Consider the following 15,020-nt stretch of genomic DNA (forward strand, 5'->3'; position numbering starts at 1 on the left):
CTAATACGGTTATATATGCAGTAAAGAGGTCTGCCTCTGCCCAATTAGAAAAAAAAAAACTGACACAGGTGACAACATATGACAATGACATAAATGACAATATGACATTGACAATCATGTGGAAATCGCTGAACTGAACTGAAGAAATGCCGCAATTTTAAAATTTCTTTATCGACGACGAAAAATATTGTATTTCATCATTCCGCCTTTTTTTATTGAAAGCGAAATTTCAAATTTAGTCTTTCAATTTGGTTTGACCCTTAAGTTTTGCCATGCTACAGAATCTATCATGTTTCTATATAACATGGAAATAGTAATAAGGGGACTCGGTTTCAAGGTTACATATTTATTACATAAAGTAGTATTCATTCATCTTAGTAGTATAAATTCGAAGGTTGAGGTTGATCAATAAATTAAGTTAAAAAGAACAATGTTAATTCTCCAAAAACGTATTATAAATACCATTAAAGCTTATGTTTCAAAGGCAATCAGCTGTAGAACAATAACTTTTACAAAAAAATCTGTGATACTGGGAATCGAAACATCATGTGATGATACCGGCTGTGCCATCATTGACGGTTCAGGCCGACTATTGAGTGACAGTTTGTACTCACAAACTGCTGTACACACTAGATACGGCGGGGTGAACCCACTTGTCGCTCATGAGTTACACCGAATGAATATTGATAAAGCAGTAACAGACAGCCTACAAAAAGCCAATATAACCATTGAAGATGTAGATGCAATCGCTGTAACAACTAGGCCTGGTTTACTTCTAAGCCTTCAAATAGGAGCAAAGTATGCTAGGTACCTTTCAAGAATACATTCAAAACCTTTAATACCTATTCATCATATGGAAGCCCATGCACTGGTAGCAAGAATGTACCATGATATCCAGTTTCCTTTCTTAGTACTGCTCATATCAGGTGGGCATTGCTTACTATCACTTGCAAAAGATGTCAATGATTTTGAATTACTAGGCAAAGGTCTGGACAATGCTCCTGGTGAGGTTTTTGACAAAGTGGCTAGAAGGATGAAACTAAGAAACATTCCTGAATACTCGAAGATATCAGGAGGACGAGCAGTAGAGTTGGCAGCACAGAAATCCACTAATCAAGACTTATTTGAATTTCCTTTGCCTTTAGCTAGATATAGAGATTGCAACTTCAGTTTTAGTGGGCTCAAAGACTCCTTGGAGCGCAAACTATTGAAAAAGGAGGAAGAACATAATGCAATTGGTGATGAATTAATACCAGAGGTATATGACTTATGTGCTGCGTTCCAACTTGCTGTTGCAGAGCATTTAGCCCACAGAACAGAGAGAGCTATGAAGTATTGTGAAAAAAACAATTTGATAAAACCAGACAACAGGGTAATAGTTGTGTCTGGAGGTGTTGCTTGCAATAATTTTATATTTAAATCTATAGAATATATTGGAAGCAAAATGGGTTACACTGCCTACCGGCCACCTCCAAATGTATGTACAGATAATGGTGTTATGATAGCTTGGAATGGCTTAGAGAAACTAAGGATACAGTGTGATATAAGAACAGATTTCAGCCTAAAAGAAGTGGAACCAGAATCACCACTAGGCAAAAACTTAATAGAAAATGTAAAGGCTGCCTATATACAAACTAAAGTTACAAGATTAAAAACTTTGTACAAATGAAACGTTTTTTTATATCTTTGACCCAAAATGTAGAATAGATCCACAAATTAAGAGTGCATACTCAACTTTGACCTTTCTTATTTTAATTCAGATATTAATATACCTCCCAATGAATGCAATGTAGGTGCATGACTATCACACATTTTATATTAAAATTGAAAGTGTATTATTTGAGGTAAATATGCACTTGTAATGGGCCTGTTTCATTTGCTTTGAATGCTACCTACATAGGGCTTTTCTGAGTACATAGGGAAATATATATTTGAAATTACTGACAAGTCAATGTTATTAAAACAAAATAAAATAATTAACAATAATTTATTGACATTTACATAAAACTAGTTTGCTGATTAACATGCATGCCTTGATTTATCCCGTTTCTCCTACTTAGCGGCAGTTTGCAGATCTGAAAATTACAAGTGTAATATTAATATAAGGCTTGAGTACTTCAGAGGTTCATACACTTGCAAAAACAAAACAAAACTCTTTTTTCAGTTTCACTATGCAGTGGACAAAACAAATGCAGAGGTTATTCAAACTCTAAAACATATTTCAGCTTGCTTGTTAGTCTCAAAAAACACAGTCACAAAGATCAAGTTCTAAACTAATGATTATCTCCACTTATAGATTCTAAAGATTAGTATTTCATCAAACCATTTTTTTTCAAAAATGGAATTGATAAGCGTTTGTAAACCTTTTTGATTTTATGACAAACCTAATCAATCATCCTCTTTAGTCCTTTTCATCTGAAAAATCAATTAATATTTTGATATAACACACAGTTTAAGAAGAGGAATGCTCCAGTTTTCATTATTGCTAGTAGCAGGGAAGCAATTGAGTTAACCCAATAAACTTGAATATTAATAGGGTTGATGTTTACTAAACTCGCATGTTATCTTTGCTATGCATCTTCTGATAAATACATTTTAACATTGTATTTAAATTCATTCATAGTCCCAGTGGATCAAGGACCTGTCGGTAGGTACCTAATTAAAAAATAATAAGGTTTTGTCTATTAGGCTTAATTGACTTCAATACTTACGGGCTGGCCTGCCGTTAGCCCATGGGGTAATACGGACATTGGAATCGTCACGTTTTAATGCTTCAGCGCGTAATTCTGGTTTCAGGGATCGCCTCAGCATCTTAGCGGCGATGTTGGAGTAGTTTATGTAACTAAAATAACATAACCTTTAGTAAATCTGTTACACATAAAATAACAATTGTCGTGCATTATCTTTGTGAATATAGAACTTACTTAAGACCAGCTTGTCTCCAGGCACTCATTTTCTGTTTTTATTTCGGACTTCTGCAAAGTAGTTTTATTGCAAATCCGAAGAAAAATCGAATTTCGAATGTCGGATTGAAGTGACGTAACAGTGCTAGTGCTGTCCACTATCCATTTATTTATATAGCATTGCGGCTTTTGTCGAGAAGTTAATATTTGTATTTACAAAAAGATTATGTCATTTATTGCTACATTGTAATAATCTATCGTCAATGTAGGATAATGGGATGAAAGTCTTTTATGTACATTAACCAGTACCATTGTGTAAAAGTGCAGCGTCGTCTTCATGTTTTTAGGCGATTATATTTTTTTTAGGAATGGGAACACTGCATCGCGACAAAACACGACAACTTATTTTTTGCAGTTGGTATCTGTCACTTGCGATTTGCATTTTGATTTTTGCATGGAAAAGAAAACTAAAAAAATGTGCAAGAAATCAAAATAAAAAAAACTTGTATAGATTTTGAAACCTTAAGAATTTATTATTCATTGCAGGTCGCACATTTTGAACTTTTTCTTAAAGGTATGTTTTATTTTAATTGAATAAGTAAACTGCAGCAAAATAGTACTTTCACTAAAAAAATTGAGTTGGCAATTTGATAACCGCTTTACTAATTTAATGGCTAGATATACTGTCGTTTTACGCGATTGTGTATATGTTTTCATGATATCTAGTATTATTTCTATTTATAAATAACAAATTGAATTGTTAATAACAGCTGTTGGTTGCACCATATTATCTTGATGTGGCACTTTTCTTGCAGTAATTCAATAATACAATGGATGCTGCTGATCGTCTCCTAAATAATGAAAGGCTGGTGACTCGAAGTGATTTAGAAGAAGATCAGTTGTTTGTGAAGCCCCAGTCTTCGGGGGTGAATGTTGATATAGTCAATGAGTGTAAAGTTTTTATTAAAGCTGAAGATGGAAGTGGCGATGCGCAAGTGAGCACAACTGCGGCGATGTTGCCTGGCCCCTCAGCTATTGCCCAAGGTGATCAACTACATTATTTGCTTGCATGTGCCTGAAAAAGGTTTAGAGTAATATTTCCTTTTATTTTTTATCTTTATTGGTATATCTTTACTATCGCTGAGGTCTTTACAAGTACCAAAAGTGTGCATCTTCATATGCACACGTATGTTATGTTATCTACCTAACTCATTTCAGATAAACCAAGTTTTGTCACTTCTACACCCGATCAGAAGAAGGAGACACCATCGGAAAACCAAATTGTAGACTCAAATCCAGAATGTGACATGGAGGATGGTAAATAATTTAATGTTATTTAAGCAACCGATAACTGGTCTAATAGTCCAAAGTTCCATTAATCAAGATCAACCAAAATCTATTTGCACCATTTTTCCCTAAATACATTGAGAACATAAATATTATCTGAACATTGAACCTACAACCATAGCAGTTCCTGATTATCAAATTATTTAATAAGAAATGTTGTTGAACAGTTGATCTTTCAATCTACAATACAATATACATGAGTTGCAATTTGCAGGTGTTTCTGAGTTGCCCATGGATGATGGACTTCCGAGCACGGTGACGGTGCTTGATGCCCCTGATGGTGGCAAAGTATATCTAGTGGGCACCGCTCACTTCAGCATACAGTCTCAAGAAGATGTGTCCAGGGTATGTGCATTCAAACAGTATTAATCTATACTTATCTGAATAATTTTTTGTTTGCATCGAGGCTCTGAAATGACTGAACCGAATTGAAATATGATTTCACTGTAAGAAAGATACACTATCGGCGAGTAACATAGGCTATATTTTAAAGCCTGGTATGGGAAGAAGCCCAGAGATATGGTTGAAATAGTAGGAAAACAGCTAGAACACTAAATAAAATCTATGGTGGCATATCAAATATTCATTTCATAGTATACAATTTATATTGCATAACTCCCAGGATTTTGAACCTCTTTGAAATAAATTTTTCAGGTGATACAAGAAGTGCACCCTCACATTGTGATGGTGGAATTATGTGAGCAGAGAACTAATATTCTGTTATTAGATGAAGAAGTCATACTTAGAGAAGCTAAGAACATTAATATTAAAAAGATCAGGTAATCTCTTTAGTACATTTACTACTTATATTAGAAACTTTATGAATCTAATCTTGGTAAATAAGCAGCAAAAATACACAAAGTATTTTTACTGATTCTAATTTATCTATACATATAAACCAATGTTTTAATAAATATGTTTACTATATTGGTCAGGTAGTAGTCATTGTGTTAAAATAACAATGCAATTCTGTCATACTTTGCATCATACTATTAACTGTATGTTTGTTTATTTATTGTTTCCAGAGCAACAATGGCTCAGAATGGAGTTTTTAATGGGTTGATGTATATACTGTTATTGAACATGTCGGCGCATATCACAAGAGAATTGGGGATGGCGCCTGGTGGCGAATTCCGACGTGCTATGGCTGAGGTAAAAATGACTTAAGCAGAAAATTTAAATGTTATTAACTTTTAGACACAATCTGGGAAAGTTATTTTATTTTTATTTATAAATATAAAACTTATTTGTTGACGGCAACTAGGCCCAAGTATGTTAGTAACAATAAACTTAAAATTTATGTGAACCATTTACAATTTAATTACTCTGGGTGTATTCACAATAAAAAATCATGCTATAATGTTAATAATTTATTTCAGGCTAAGAAAATCCCCAGCTGCATTGTACATCTGGGTGACAGAGCAATAGACATTACTCTTCACAGGGCCATTGCATCCCTTTCTTGGGGACAGACCATAAGGTTCATTTGGCATTTGCTCACATCCAACCAGACTATAAGGTTAGTTCCCAAATATTGTTATGCATATCTTGTGCTATAGTTTGTGCTAAACATCATGGCGGATCTGAAAATCATTGAGTTACTTTAGTAGACGTCATGCGCTTATAATTTGCAATTGACAGTTGCAGTCAGTCAATACAAACAACAGTATTTTTCTTGAAAACTGACAGCTATGCTAGGAAGTTAGTTGCGAGCCGTCATTAAGTTTTGCGAAAACTATAGTTACCAAAATATGGGTATTGTAAAACTATGACTATTCTATATTTTCAGCCTGGAAGAAGTAGAAAAATGTAAGCAAAAGAAAATGTTGGAAGATATGTTGGAGGAGATGGCTGAGGAGTTCCCGGCTTTAAAGCGCGTGTTTGTCGTTGAACGAGACATGTATCTCTGCCATTCTCTACAAGTTGCTGCTTTGATTCCACGTGAGTATGATTATATACATACTAAGATGTTGTTTACTTATTTGAAAATAATTCCTCTCTTCTAAATCTCTCGCTGTGCCGATCATGGTCCATAATAATGTTGAGATTTTTATATTTCCACCGCTATGTAAATTATGGAATGTAATAAGTCAAGAATGTTGTAACTCTTTCATACAAAAGCCTTTGTTTCTGTTTTCCTGAAACTTGAAACTTGGAATGTGAACGGACAGTTTTTTTCTTACTTCTCGAACCTGTCAATGTCGTCCGATAAGTTGCTATTTTATGCATTAATGTTTAAGTTATTGTTTTTTAATCAAAGTAATTGTAATTTATTCAGGGCGGGAGCCGTGTCGCATTGTAGGCGTAGTTGGCATTGGGCACGTGGCGGGTATTGTGGAGCACTGGGGTAAAATCAAACCTCAAGACATTCCACCACTACTTCAGTAAGAATTTATCATTTTTCATTTCTCAACAGTTAAGCAATTATTTAACTATCAAAAAGATTGTTTACACTGGCAGTAAATTATCTTTTTCATTCAAAATATTCATATTGAAACTACTATTCCAATATAAAAGTGAGTCTCGCCTTTCCCTAATATACCTGTAAGTTTTCATACTTGCTCTAGTGTTTGATCGTGTAACGTATTGTTTTTACTATTTTAAACCTCCCATTATGTTATAATATTGGAACAGTGTCTCCACATTTTCTCAAGTTATACAAAAGGTAAAAAGGTCAATTTGTGTTTTTCCAACAGAGTTCCGCCGCCGTCGCTGTCGACTCGTGTAATCCGAGTGACGATCCGCGTGGCCTGCGTGGGCGCCCTGATCTACGCCGGCTACAAGCTCAGGCCACGGCGCTGGTTTCCTTGATGACTAAATACTTGCCTTTTACGATTGTGGTGAGCAGATTTATTACTAGCCTCGTCTGTAGTAGTAAGTAAGAAGTACTGCCCATACTTGGATAAAATGTAGCTCATGTTCATCCGGGATAATGAAGCTTCTCAACAGTGAAACAATTAATCCAATCATTGCAGTAGTTTCAGAGCCTATTCGTGTCATACAAACAATCAACGTTTCTCGTTATAATATTAGTGTAGATACAACAGATTTTTCACATATATAACGTAAGAATACACGTACCTAACAATTAGTATGAGATTTGCATGTTATTTAGAATACAATACTAATACCAATAATTAATTGCATATTTTGTTTCAGGGTGGTCGATTCATGTTTGAAGACTAAAATAACAAGAAGCTGATTTATGTCGTTTGATTCTGTGATTTTTTTAAAATAATAACTTGCAATGAAACTATTACCTAAAATGCAATTTGTCGTAAGAGAGTTAGCATTTAGATTACTCGTTAAAAGAAATTGGCCATAGGTTATTAAAAAAATATAGTGCATTATGATCTTTAAAAAATAGAAAGATGTTATTATATAATTAAATGTAGGATTGAAAAACCTATTGATAAAAATAATATTATCGTAAGACAAGTTCATTGCTAGATGTAGCCTTATAGTGATAACAATACCTGGGATTGCGTGTTTGCCTTTGCACTAGGAATATGAAAAATAGAAACTAGCTCATAAATATACAAAGAATGGAATGGGACTTTGTTATTTTTCAATCAAATATGTTGAAGTTTGATGGGGTTTATGGTTTATAGTTGGAGTCGAAAGTTATTTAAAGTTCACATTGTTTTACGAATATAGTTGTCGGAAAATTAACAAAGTCCCATTTTACATTCAAATGTTTTGCCTTTCTGTAAAATGATTTAGAATAGAGTAGCTTTTTTAATTAATTCGCAATTACTGATAGAATGGTAAATAAGTCCTTTGAGCTTATCGATATGTTTGCACTTTGTTGATATTCGTTACTTTTCTGTAAGAAGTTTTTTAGTTAAGGTTTTAACTTCAATACCCTAGTCTTAAATTAAAGCAACTTTTGGAAAGCTCTCATGTTAATTGACAATTAAAATAAAAAGAGCTGGTTATTTTTGAAGTTTCACAATATGGACTTCCAAAACCGGTAGCTAAAACTGATTTGTAAAATTTGGTTATTTTTTATTGTAAGTAGATGAACCACAGCAAACCAACTGGGTTTACACTATGCATTTTTGAGTTTTTCAGTTATTGTTATCAGTTTTAAAATAAATGCTAGGTTATTTAATCATTATACAGAATGTAATTAAATTGGTTCATTTTCTTTTTGGCTTTACTTGTTTTCTTTCATATAGTTGTTAATGTAATGCTTGAATTGCACACCGTCCGATTACTTGTTATTTACAGCTCATAAATCTCGGCGAAAATACATGAGACATGATCTCTCCGCGGCTTAGCATGACACCTTCAAGAGATCTTAATTCCAGTGTGTGTGTCTGTGTCTTGTGCGTGTGAGTTTGTGAGAGAGGGAGATGGATATGGACGGGACTGTAGTAAACATGAATATTATGTATAACCAGGCAATGGATCACTTCAATGTTTCATAATATGTCATGTCCATGTATGTAAGTACGCAGGTAGCATCTTATTAGGTTTGTCTTTTCAACTTTGCACATCGCATCGCAACCAACTAGCCACTTCTATACACATTCAAATTGATAAAGATTGTATTTAAGCCATTGTCAAATGCACCTACGAAATATGTAGTCGCATTTCAATAACTGCCACAAGACGGCTAGAAACTTCTAAATGATACAAAGTGTTCAATGAGTGATTGACCAATTTTTAAATATTTTATTGGTTTGATTGATAAAAATAGCATTGAAAGGACTGTGATAGAAAATAATAAGTTTCCATCCGTCTCAAAGACAAAGTCAAGTTATTAATTATACACCCACAGTTTTAAATATTATGTTATTATAGTCTGGTATATTATTCGTAGACCCATGGGACACCGGGGGTGTTCCTAGTTCCTCTAATGAAAATTCAGTCACGGAGTGAATCAGACTCATAATATGTACGTAATACAGACATGTTCACACTTAATACAATAAATAAATAACTTTATGTAAGCATCATAATTATAGTTCGGCCATTCAGAGAATGCGTTCCTGACACGTCGCGATTGAACTGACGACGTAACTACATTCATTGATTATTGATATAATAATGTTGTTTTAATGCTCCTCAATTGTTAAAACGGTAAACAACCAGCAAAAATATTTTTATCGTAACTGCAACGCCATTGCAAAGTTACGTCGTCAGTTCAATCGCGACGTGTCAGGAACGCATTCTCTGAATGGCCGAACTATATGTGTTTTATTTGACTTACTGTAGCTAACTTAGTTGTTATGTGTCTAATATGATAAATCGAACATAACCCGCGATATTGATACGAAGGTGCTTCTCGCGTAACCCCGTGCAGAGCACTTTTGTATGAAAACACGGCGGTTCAGTTCGTAGATTTTAGAGCAGTACCTGTCCTAGTTCAATAGAAACAGTCTTTTTCACCCGGTTCTTGTCACATAACAGCTAGACCAATATATAAACAGCTGAGAGAGAGAGATTCTTGGAGGACTTATAAAAAGCATACCGATTCATATTAACTACACCTACCATACGAATTTTTCACCTAAGTGGTGGTAGTATTTGACGACCTCTATGGCGCAATGGTCACCAAACCGGACTGCCGAATTTGAGGTCCCGGTTCGGTCGACATTTGTGTGAAGAGCATGCTTGTTGGCCGTGGTCTGGGTGTTTACAATATGTATTTATAAATATGTAGCTATATATAGTTTATCAGTTGTGTTAGCACCCGTAACACAAGTTAATTAATAACTTACCATGGGGTTAACCAACCGTGTGTGAAAAGGTGTCCCGACATTATTTATTTATTTATTATTTATAGGTACTAACTTATGTTAGTTGGCTTTACACCCAACCCGGCAGAAAATTGTGTAACAACTATTTTGTAAGCAAAGTGTGGTCTAAGTTTCGCTACTCGACAATAGATGGCGCTAGATGTAGATAAAGTAAGCGGAATAGTAAAGTATCAATATTTAAAAAAAATATCTGATAAATACAGATTTTAAAGAAAGACTAAAGTATTACGTGTTAGGCACTAAACGGTAAACAAAATTAAAGCAGTCATGCAGTTTAACTTTTCCGCCACAGTGAGGGCGATCGCATGCCCCATAGAACCAAATGAATGGGGGAAGTCCATCGTCCGAGCCCTTTTCCCAACTATGTTGGGGTCGGCTTCCAGTCCAAATGAATGGGGGAAGTCTAAACCAAAATTGCCCCGCGCTGATAAACTCCAACAGCATGGGGGAAGCCTTTTCGCCTTTCTGTCCACGAGAACACTATGGTGAAAGGGGCCTTTAAAGAAAACCTTTTCCCTAATACCTTTTTAATTCCGCTACTGGCTGGATGAAAAAAAATACGCCAGTTCATAACAAGTTTTTTTGTTTGGACTGTCATAAAAATACCAAAATGGACATTTTGCAGTAAAATAATGCTTCCACAAGAAATTCCAAGTAATTTGTTAATAATGCAACAAAATTGTTTGTTAAAAAGTCTAAGATAAATATGAAATACCAAACATGCATCCTGGTTAGACGACTTTTGAGCAAAACCTTTGATGTTCCAGTAAAAAAATGTAATCCTATTAAACCACGTAAGTAACTAAGTACCTACACGTCATACCTACCTATTTGAAAATCTGGTATTATTCTATGAACCTAGTGATTTAGTATATTTGTCAAATATAATAACGTCTCTAATATTACCTTCCTTTTACATATTTAGCAGTGTGCTCAATATTTCCAAGGCACTTCTCCAGCTCATCAATTCCGTTGCCAAAATCTGCAACTCTTATACAACATGATGAAGATTCTACGGTGGTGCTCTTGGGAACCGTACATTTTAGCAAACAGTCTGTGGAAGATGTTTCCGAGGTATACTGGACCTGCCTACCCAGTGGCGTAGCGTGGGTATCTGCCGCCCGGGGCAGTTGTCGATTTTGCCGCCCCTTCCCGTGTATTTTTTTTAACAAGTGTTACTGGCCCTTTGTCATTTTTAACCGACTTCAAAAAAAGGGGAAGTTTTTTTTGTATCGACGTTAAAAATCATCAAATGACCCTTCCCGCTGTGGGTTAGCAGCGGTGAGGGAGTGTCAGACTCTTACTGACGAAAAACCGTCGTGTTCCGTCGAAGGCCTTTTATGTTCCAGAGCCGCGGTAACTCTTTCGAACAACCCGCAGCCCCGGCAGAAGGGGGAGGTTCTCAAGTAGACTTTTCTTTTATATCTTTGTTACTTGATTTCTTGAAGGTTTTAAAATTCTTTTAGGTAAGTTAGTTAGTTAGTAAAGTTTGTCTTGGCGGGGACCACCTCATCGGTTTACCTAAATTAGCACTTTGCTAAACGCATGTCGGCAGTTGTGTAGGTAAGCAAATGTAAATAAAGAAAAACTTGCCTATGTAGTTTCCAGATGCGCGAGCGAAGCGAGCGCGAAATTTTTATCGGACTTAAACCAAATATTACGTAAAATTTGGCCCAAACGTACTTAACTTTTTGTTTGTTGACCGATGCAAAAATAAGGGCACATCGTTTTTGAATACGCGAGCGAAGCGAGCGCGAAATTTTTATCGGACCTAAAACAAAAATTACGTAAAATTTAGCCCAAACGTACTTAACGTTTTGTTTGTTGACAAATGCAAAGATAAGGGCCAGAATATAGTTTCTAAATACGCGAGCGAAGCTAGCGCGAAATTTTGATCGGACTTAAACCAAATATTACGTAAAATTTAGCCCAAACGTAATTAACTTTTTGTTTGTTGACAATACAACACAATACAGGTTCTGAATACGCGAGCGAAGCGAGCGCGAAATTTTAATTATTTTTTATTTAAGACTCAAAACCAAAATTACGTAAAATGTAGCCCAAACATACATTTTCATGAATGGGGGGACTAGGTACGACACACCCGATATACGTCCATGCGAAAACCCCCGCTCACAATTATAAGTCAATAAAAATAAAGTTAGATATCGCGAAAATTCGCGCGTGGGCGATGCGGCCGCCGCCGCCGTTGCCTCCTTCGTGCATGTTCGGTAGGTACGATGCTTCGCCGCTTAGACGTTGATCACGTGTGTTTTAAGTACCAAATTTTAACAATAATTAATTTTAAGTTTTAAAAGTTTCAACTTTCTTGTTTAATGTTTTGTTATTGTTAGACAGTTTTATGTAGCGGCGCAGATACTAGTTGCGAACAATTTTTTTTAATTTGGTAAATTTTGCCGCCCCCTAAAAGCTGCCGCCCGGGGAATTTGCCCCCCCTGCCCCCCACACGCTACGCCACTGTGCCTACCTACAAATAACTATAGTGTGTTAGGTTTTTTTATAGTTAGGTATCCTAACAAGTAGTGTTAGATCAAAGATACGCCAATTTCTAGTTTTGCTACATATGATTGCTATCTATAGGTATACCTATTTGCTACCTACATGTGATGTAGCTAATGCGACGTTTGAAATAATCTTTGTCATCAGATAGTTAAAGTTCTGAACCCAAACGCAATTCTCATTGAATTATGCCGCCAACGGGTTTCCCTTCTAGAACTAGACGACAAGAAATTTTTGGAAGACGCAAAGAACTTTGATGCGCAGAAGTTAAAGTAAGTTAATACTACCATCTTCTTAAATAGTCCAACCAACCCAAAACCGAGTGGGATGAATAACAGGGAGTAGGTGGAGAATGCAAAAGAAATCGAAAGTCCCAATATTTGATTCCCCTTTCGTCATAAAACCATTTTTTACAGAGAAGCGGTAAAAGGGCAGAACTTTGTATCTGGTATGTTGCATGCAATGCTGTTGAAAACGTATGCTGACATTGCCAAAGAATTGGGAGTCGCGCCTGGTGGGGAATTCCGACGAGCTTATCATGAGGTGGGTTTGAATCATAGACATTTGTAACTACTGCCATAAGACAGCATCCATTCAAAATAATAAATTATATTTTACAACTCTTTCTTGTATCTGCAGTTTTTAGAAAAGCAAGCTTTCCATTTTAATCACTTTCCATTTCCAGATGAAAAAGATACCTGGATGCAAATTATTTCTCGGTGATCGGCCCATACAAATAACAATAGCGCGAGCATTCCAGTCTTTGAGTGTGTATGAATTGGGACAAGTCCTATACCACCTCACTACAACAAATCCTAAGCCCTTGGAGTGAGTATTTCTGTTTAGGGACAACGTCAGCCTTTTATTGAATAATTTAAGCCACTAATTAATGATTAATTATTATCTGATGCAGCAAGGAACAATTAGAAAGATACAAAGACAGAGACTTTGTTCAAGCACAATTTGAAGAAATAACTAAAGATGTTCCAGCCTTTAAGAAAATATTTCACGTATTTGTCGACGAACGTGACAAATGTCTCGCTTACTCGCTACAGGAGTGTGTTCGTTCGGGCAAGTATCTATTAAATAATTTGTATGATAAGAAGTTACAAACTAATGTGGCCTCTATGCGGCCATTGTGCGTGTAACGAAAAATACGAAAATTAAATATCTAACTATTTTATATTTTAACAGTTGAAAAGCCTCGAGTACTGGCAGTCGTTGGTATGGGGCATGTTGATGGTATCGTTAAATACTACGGTAAGATGAGACAAGAGGACATTGTACCACTTCTATTGTAAGTAGACCACGAGTAATTTAACTAGTGTTTGTTTGATTGCAACTTAAGGACGTATGCTTTCCCTGATTTCAGCGGGCCTTAACAAGAACATGTATACCCTTTGAAATCAGGGTAGCTACATAACTTTAAGGGAGAATTGGCGATTTGTGACATTTATCTTGGTGGAAGCTGATCACTAAGTTATCAACAGGTCTTGAGCGTGTAAAAATAGGTAGGTACTAACCTTTTATCCCCATACCCTTTCAAAAGAACGAAAATACGTGAAAAAAGTACACCGTCCAAATTGAGATGCTCTTCCTTTTTTGGAAGTCGATTTAAAATAACTGTGCATAAAACTGGGCGGAGAACGCCCATGATACGAAACCGCCCATTCTCCTTTCTAATATTTTCAGGGGAAATTGTGCCTTTATTTCCCAGTAATTTAATACTCTCATTTTATTCTTATTTTTTAATTTTTAACTAATTCACAAAATGTACCCAATAGGCCCCCATGACGCTCGAGAATCTACCGATTTAGCATCATTGCCCCCTACTACTAAAGTGAGTATTAAATTAGTGGGAACGATGTCACTTATTTTATTTTTGTTTATTTTCAGTGACTAGGTTTTTGTATGATCAACAATTAATCAGTAATTATATGAATAATTATTTGAAAGTTCATCAAGGTGAGGAGCTCAACTAATCAAATGTTACTTATACAGTTTAGTTGTATTTTATTCAATTTTGATGTTTTTATAGTCTTGGTCAAGATCCAGGCATTTGGCATGCCTTGCCTTAATGTACTTTGTTAGAATTGTAATTTTGTTTTAAAAGAAAAAATCTCTTAACTGCATTCAGATATAGTAAAAAGATTTTTTTTTGCAGCATTCCAGCCCGACCCTATTACATGGTTCTGCTGAGTAAAGGATTGAAGTTAACTTTTTTTTTTTTACTCTTTTCCTTTTTCTATAGACTATTATTTGGATGACCATAACTTTATTTACATCTACAAATTAACCACTGTATAAATTGTAACTAATAAATTTGTTTAAGTCCGCATATTTGTTTTTCTTTACGTAGATGCCTTTCTATTCAAAAGGGTGCAAAGTGAAACAATTTATTTAAAGTATAACGTGATAAATATTATTATGTCACAACCACCCTCCGTATTGATTCCCGAATATGAAGTTATCAACAACTAAT

The 15,020-nt window shown here is 35.3% G+C and overlaps 4 protein-coding genes across 5 annotated transcripts; 3 read left to right on the forward strand and 1 right to left on the reverse strand.

Annotated features, from left to right (window-relative positions):
• Positions 1-128: 128 nt before the first annotated feature.
• LOC124630259 (probable tRNA N6-adenosine threonylcarbamoyltransferase, mitochondrial) lies at positions 129-1,671 on the forward strand. The gene has a single exon (XM_047164054.1). It carries the CDS (start codon positions 431-433, stop codon positions 1,667-1,669), a length of 1,239 nt encoding a protein of 412 aa, XP_047020010.1. The 5' UTR covers positions 129-430; the 3' UTR covers positions 1,670-1,671.
• A 302-nt stretch (positions 1,672-1,973) lies between these two features.
• On the reverse strand, positions 1,974-3,088 carry LOC124630267 (protein stunted). Of its 2 annotated transcripts, XM_047164064.1 has the most exons (4): positions 2,925-3,088; positions 2,712-2,842; positions 2,385-2,415; positions 1,974-2,075 (listed from the first exon to the last, which is right to left on the reverse strand). In XM_047164064.1, the coding sequence occupies exons 1-3, from the start codon at positions 2,951-2,953 to the stop codon at positions 2,402-2,404; spliced, it is 174 nt and encodes a 57-aa protein (XP_047020020.1). In that variant the 5' UTR covers positions 2,954-3,088; the 3' UTR covers positions 1,974-2,075; positions 2,385-2,401. The 2 variants fall into 2 exon arrangements, with proteins under 2 accessions (XP_047020020.1, XP_047020019.1); XM_047164063.1 differs by lacking the exon at positions 2,385-2,415.
• A 224-nt stretch (positions 3,089-3,312) lies between these two features.
• LOC124630260 (traB domain-containing protein-like) lies at positions 3,313-9,217 on the forward strand. Its single transcript, XM_047164055.1, has 11 exons — positions 3,313-3,477; positions 3,719-3,947; positions 4,122-4,220; positions 4,465-4,595; positions 4,905-5,029; positions 5,276-5,402; positions 5,630-5,769; positions 6,040-6,191; positions 6,529-6,634; positions 6,947-7,090; positions 7,410-9,217. The coding sequence occupies exons 2-10, from the start codon at positions 3,734-3,736 to the stop codon at positions 7,059-7,061; spliced, it is 1,209 nt and encodes a 402-aa protein (XP_047020011.1). The 5' UTR covers positions 3,313-3,477; positions 3,719-3,733; the 3' UTR covers positions 7,062-7,090; positions 7,410-9,217.
• Positions 9,218-10,566: 1,349 nt separating this feature from the next.
• On the forward strand, positions 10,567-14,874 carry LOC124630177 (traB domain-containing protein-like). The gene is made up of 8 exons (XM_047163907.1): positions 10,567-10,812; positions 10,944-11,092; positions 12,686-12,810; positions 12,955-13,081; positions 13,224-13,366; positions 13,452-13,609; positions 13,733-13,835; positions 14,703-14,874. The coding sequence occupies exons 1-8, from the start codon at positions 10,725-10,727 to the stop codon at positions 14,803-14,805; spliced, it is 996 nt and encodes a 331-aa protein (XP_047019863.1). The 5' UTR covers positions 10,567-10,724; the 3' UTR covers positions 14,806-14,874.
• The last annotated feature ends 146 nt before the right edge of the window (positions 14,875-15,020 follow it).

Source organism: Helicoverpa zea, chromosome 5, assembly GCF_022581195.2.
Source record: "Helicoverpa zea isolate HzStark_Cry1AcR chromosome 5, ilHelZeax1.1, whole genome shotgun sequence".
Taxonomy (NCBI): domain Eukaryota; kingdom Metazoa; phylum Arthropoda; class Insecta; order Lepidoptera; family Noctuidae; genus Helicoverpa; species Helicoverpa zea.

Coding starts and splice junctions, on each gene's coding strand:
- LOC124630259 (XM_047164054.1), top strand. CDS start 431: ATGTTAATTCTCCAAAAACGTATTATAAATACCATTAAAGCTTATGTT.
- LOC124630267 (XM_047164063.1), bottom strand. CDS start 2,953: ATGAGTGCCTGGAGACAAGCTGGTCTTAA. Junction 2,843..2,924: donor TGGAGACAAGCTGGTCTTAA/GTAAGTTCTATA, acceptor ATGTTATTTTAG/TTACATAAACTACTCCAACA. Junction 2,076..2,711: donor GGCTAACGGCAGGCCAGCCC/GTAAGTATTGAA, acceptor TGTAATTTTCAG/ATCTGCAAACTGCCGCTAAG.
- LOC124630260 (XM_047164055.1), top strand. CDS start 3,734: ATGGATGCTGCTGATCGTCTCCTAAATAATGAAAGGCTGGTGACTCGA. Junction 5,030..5,275: donor ATTAATATTAAAAAGATCAG/GTAATCTCTTTA, acceptor TATTGTTTCCAG/AGCAACAATGGCTCAGAATG. Junction 5,770..6,039: donor ACATCCAACCAGACTATAAG/GTTAGTTCCCAA, acceptor CTATATTTTCAG/CCTGGAAGAAGTAGAAAAAT.
- LOC124630177 (XM_047163907.1), top strand. CDS start 10,725: ATGAAATACCAAACATGCATCCTGGTTAGACGACTTTTGAGCAAAACC. Junction 11,093..12,685: donor CTGTGGAAGATGTTTCCGAG/GTATACTGGACC, acceptor CTTTGTCATCAG/ATAGTTAAAGTTCTGAACCC. Junction 13,610..13,732: donor ACAGGAGTGTGTTCGTTCGG/GCAAGTATCTAT, acceptor ATATTTTAACAG/TTGAAAAGCCTCGAGTACTG.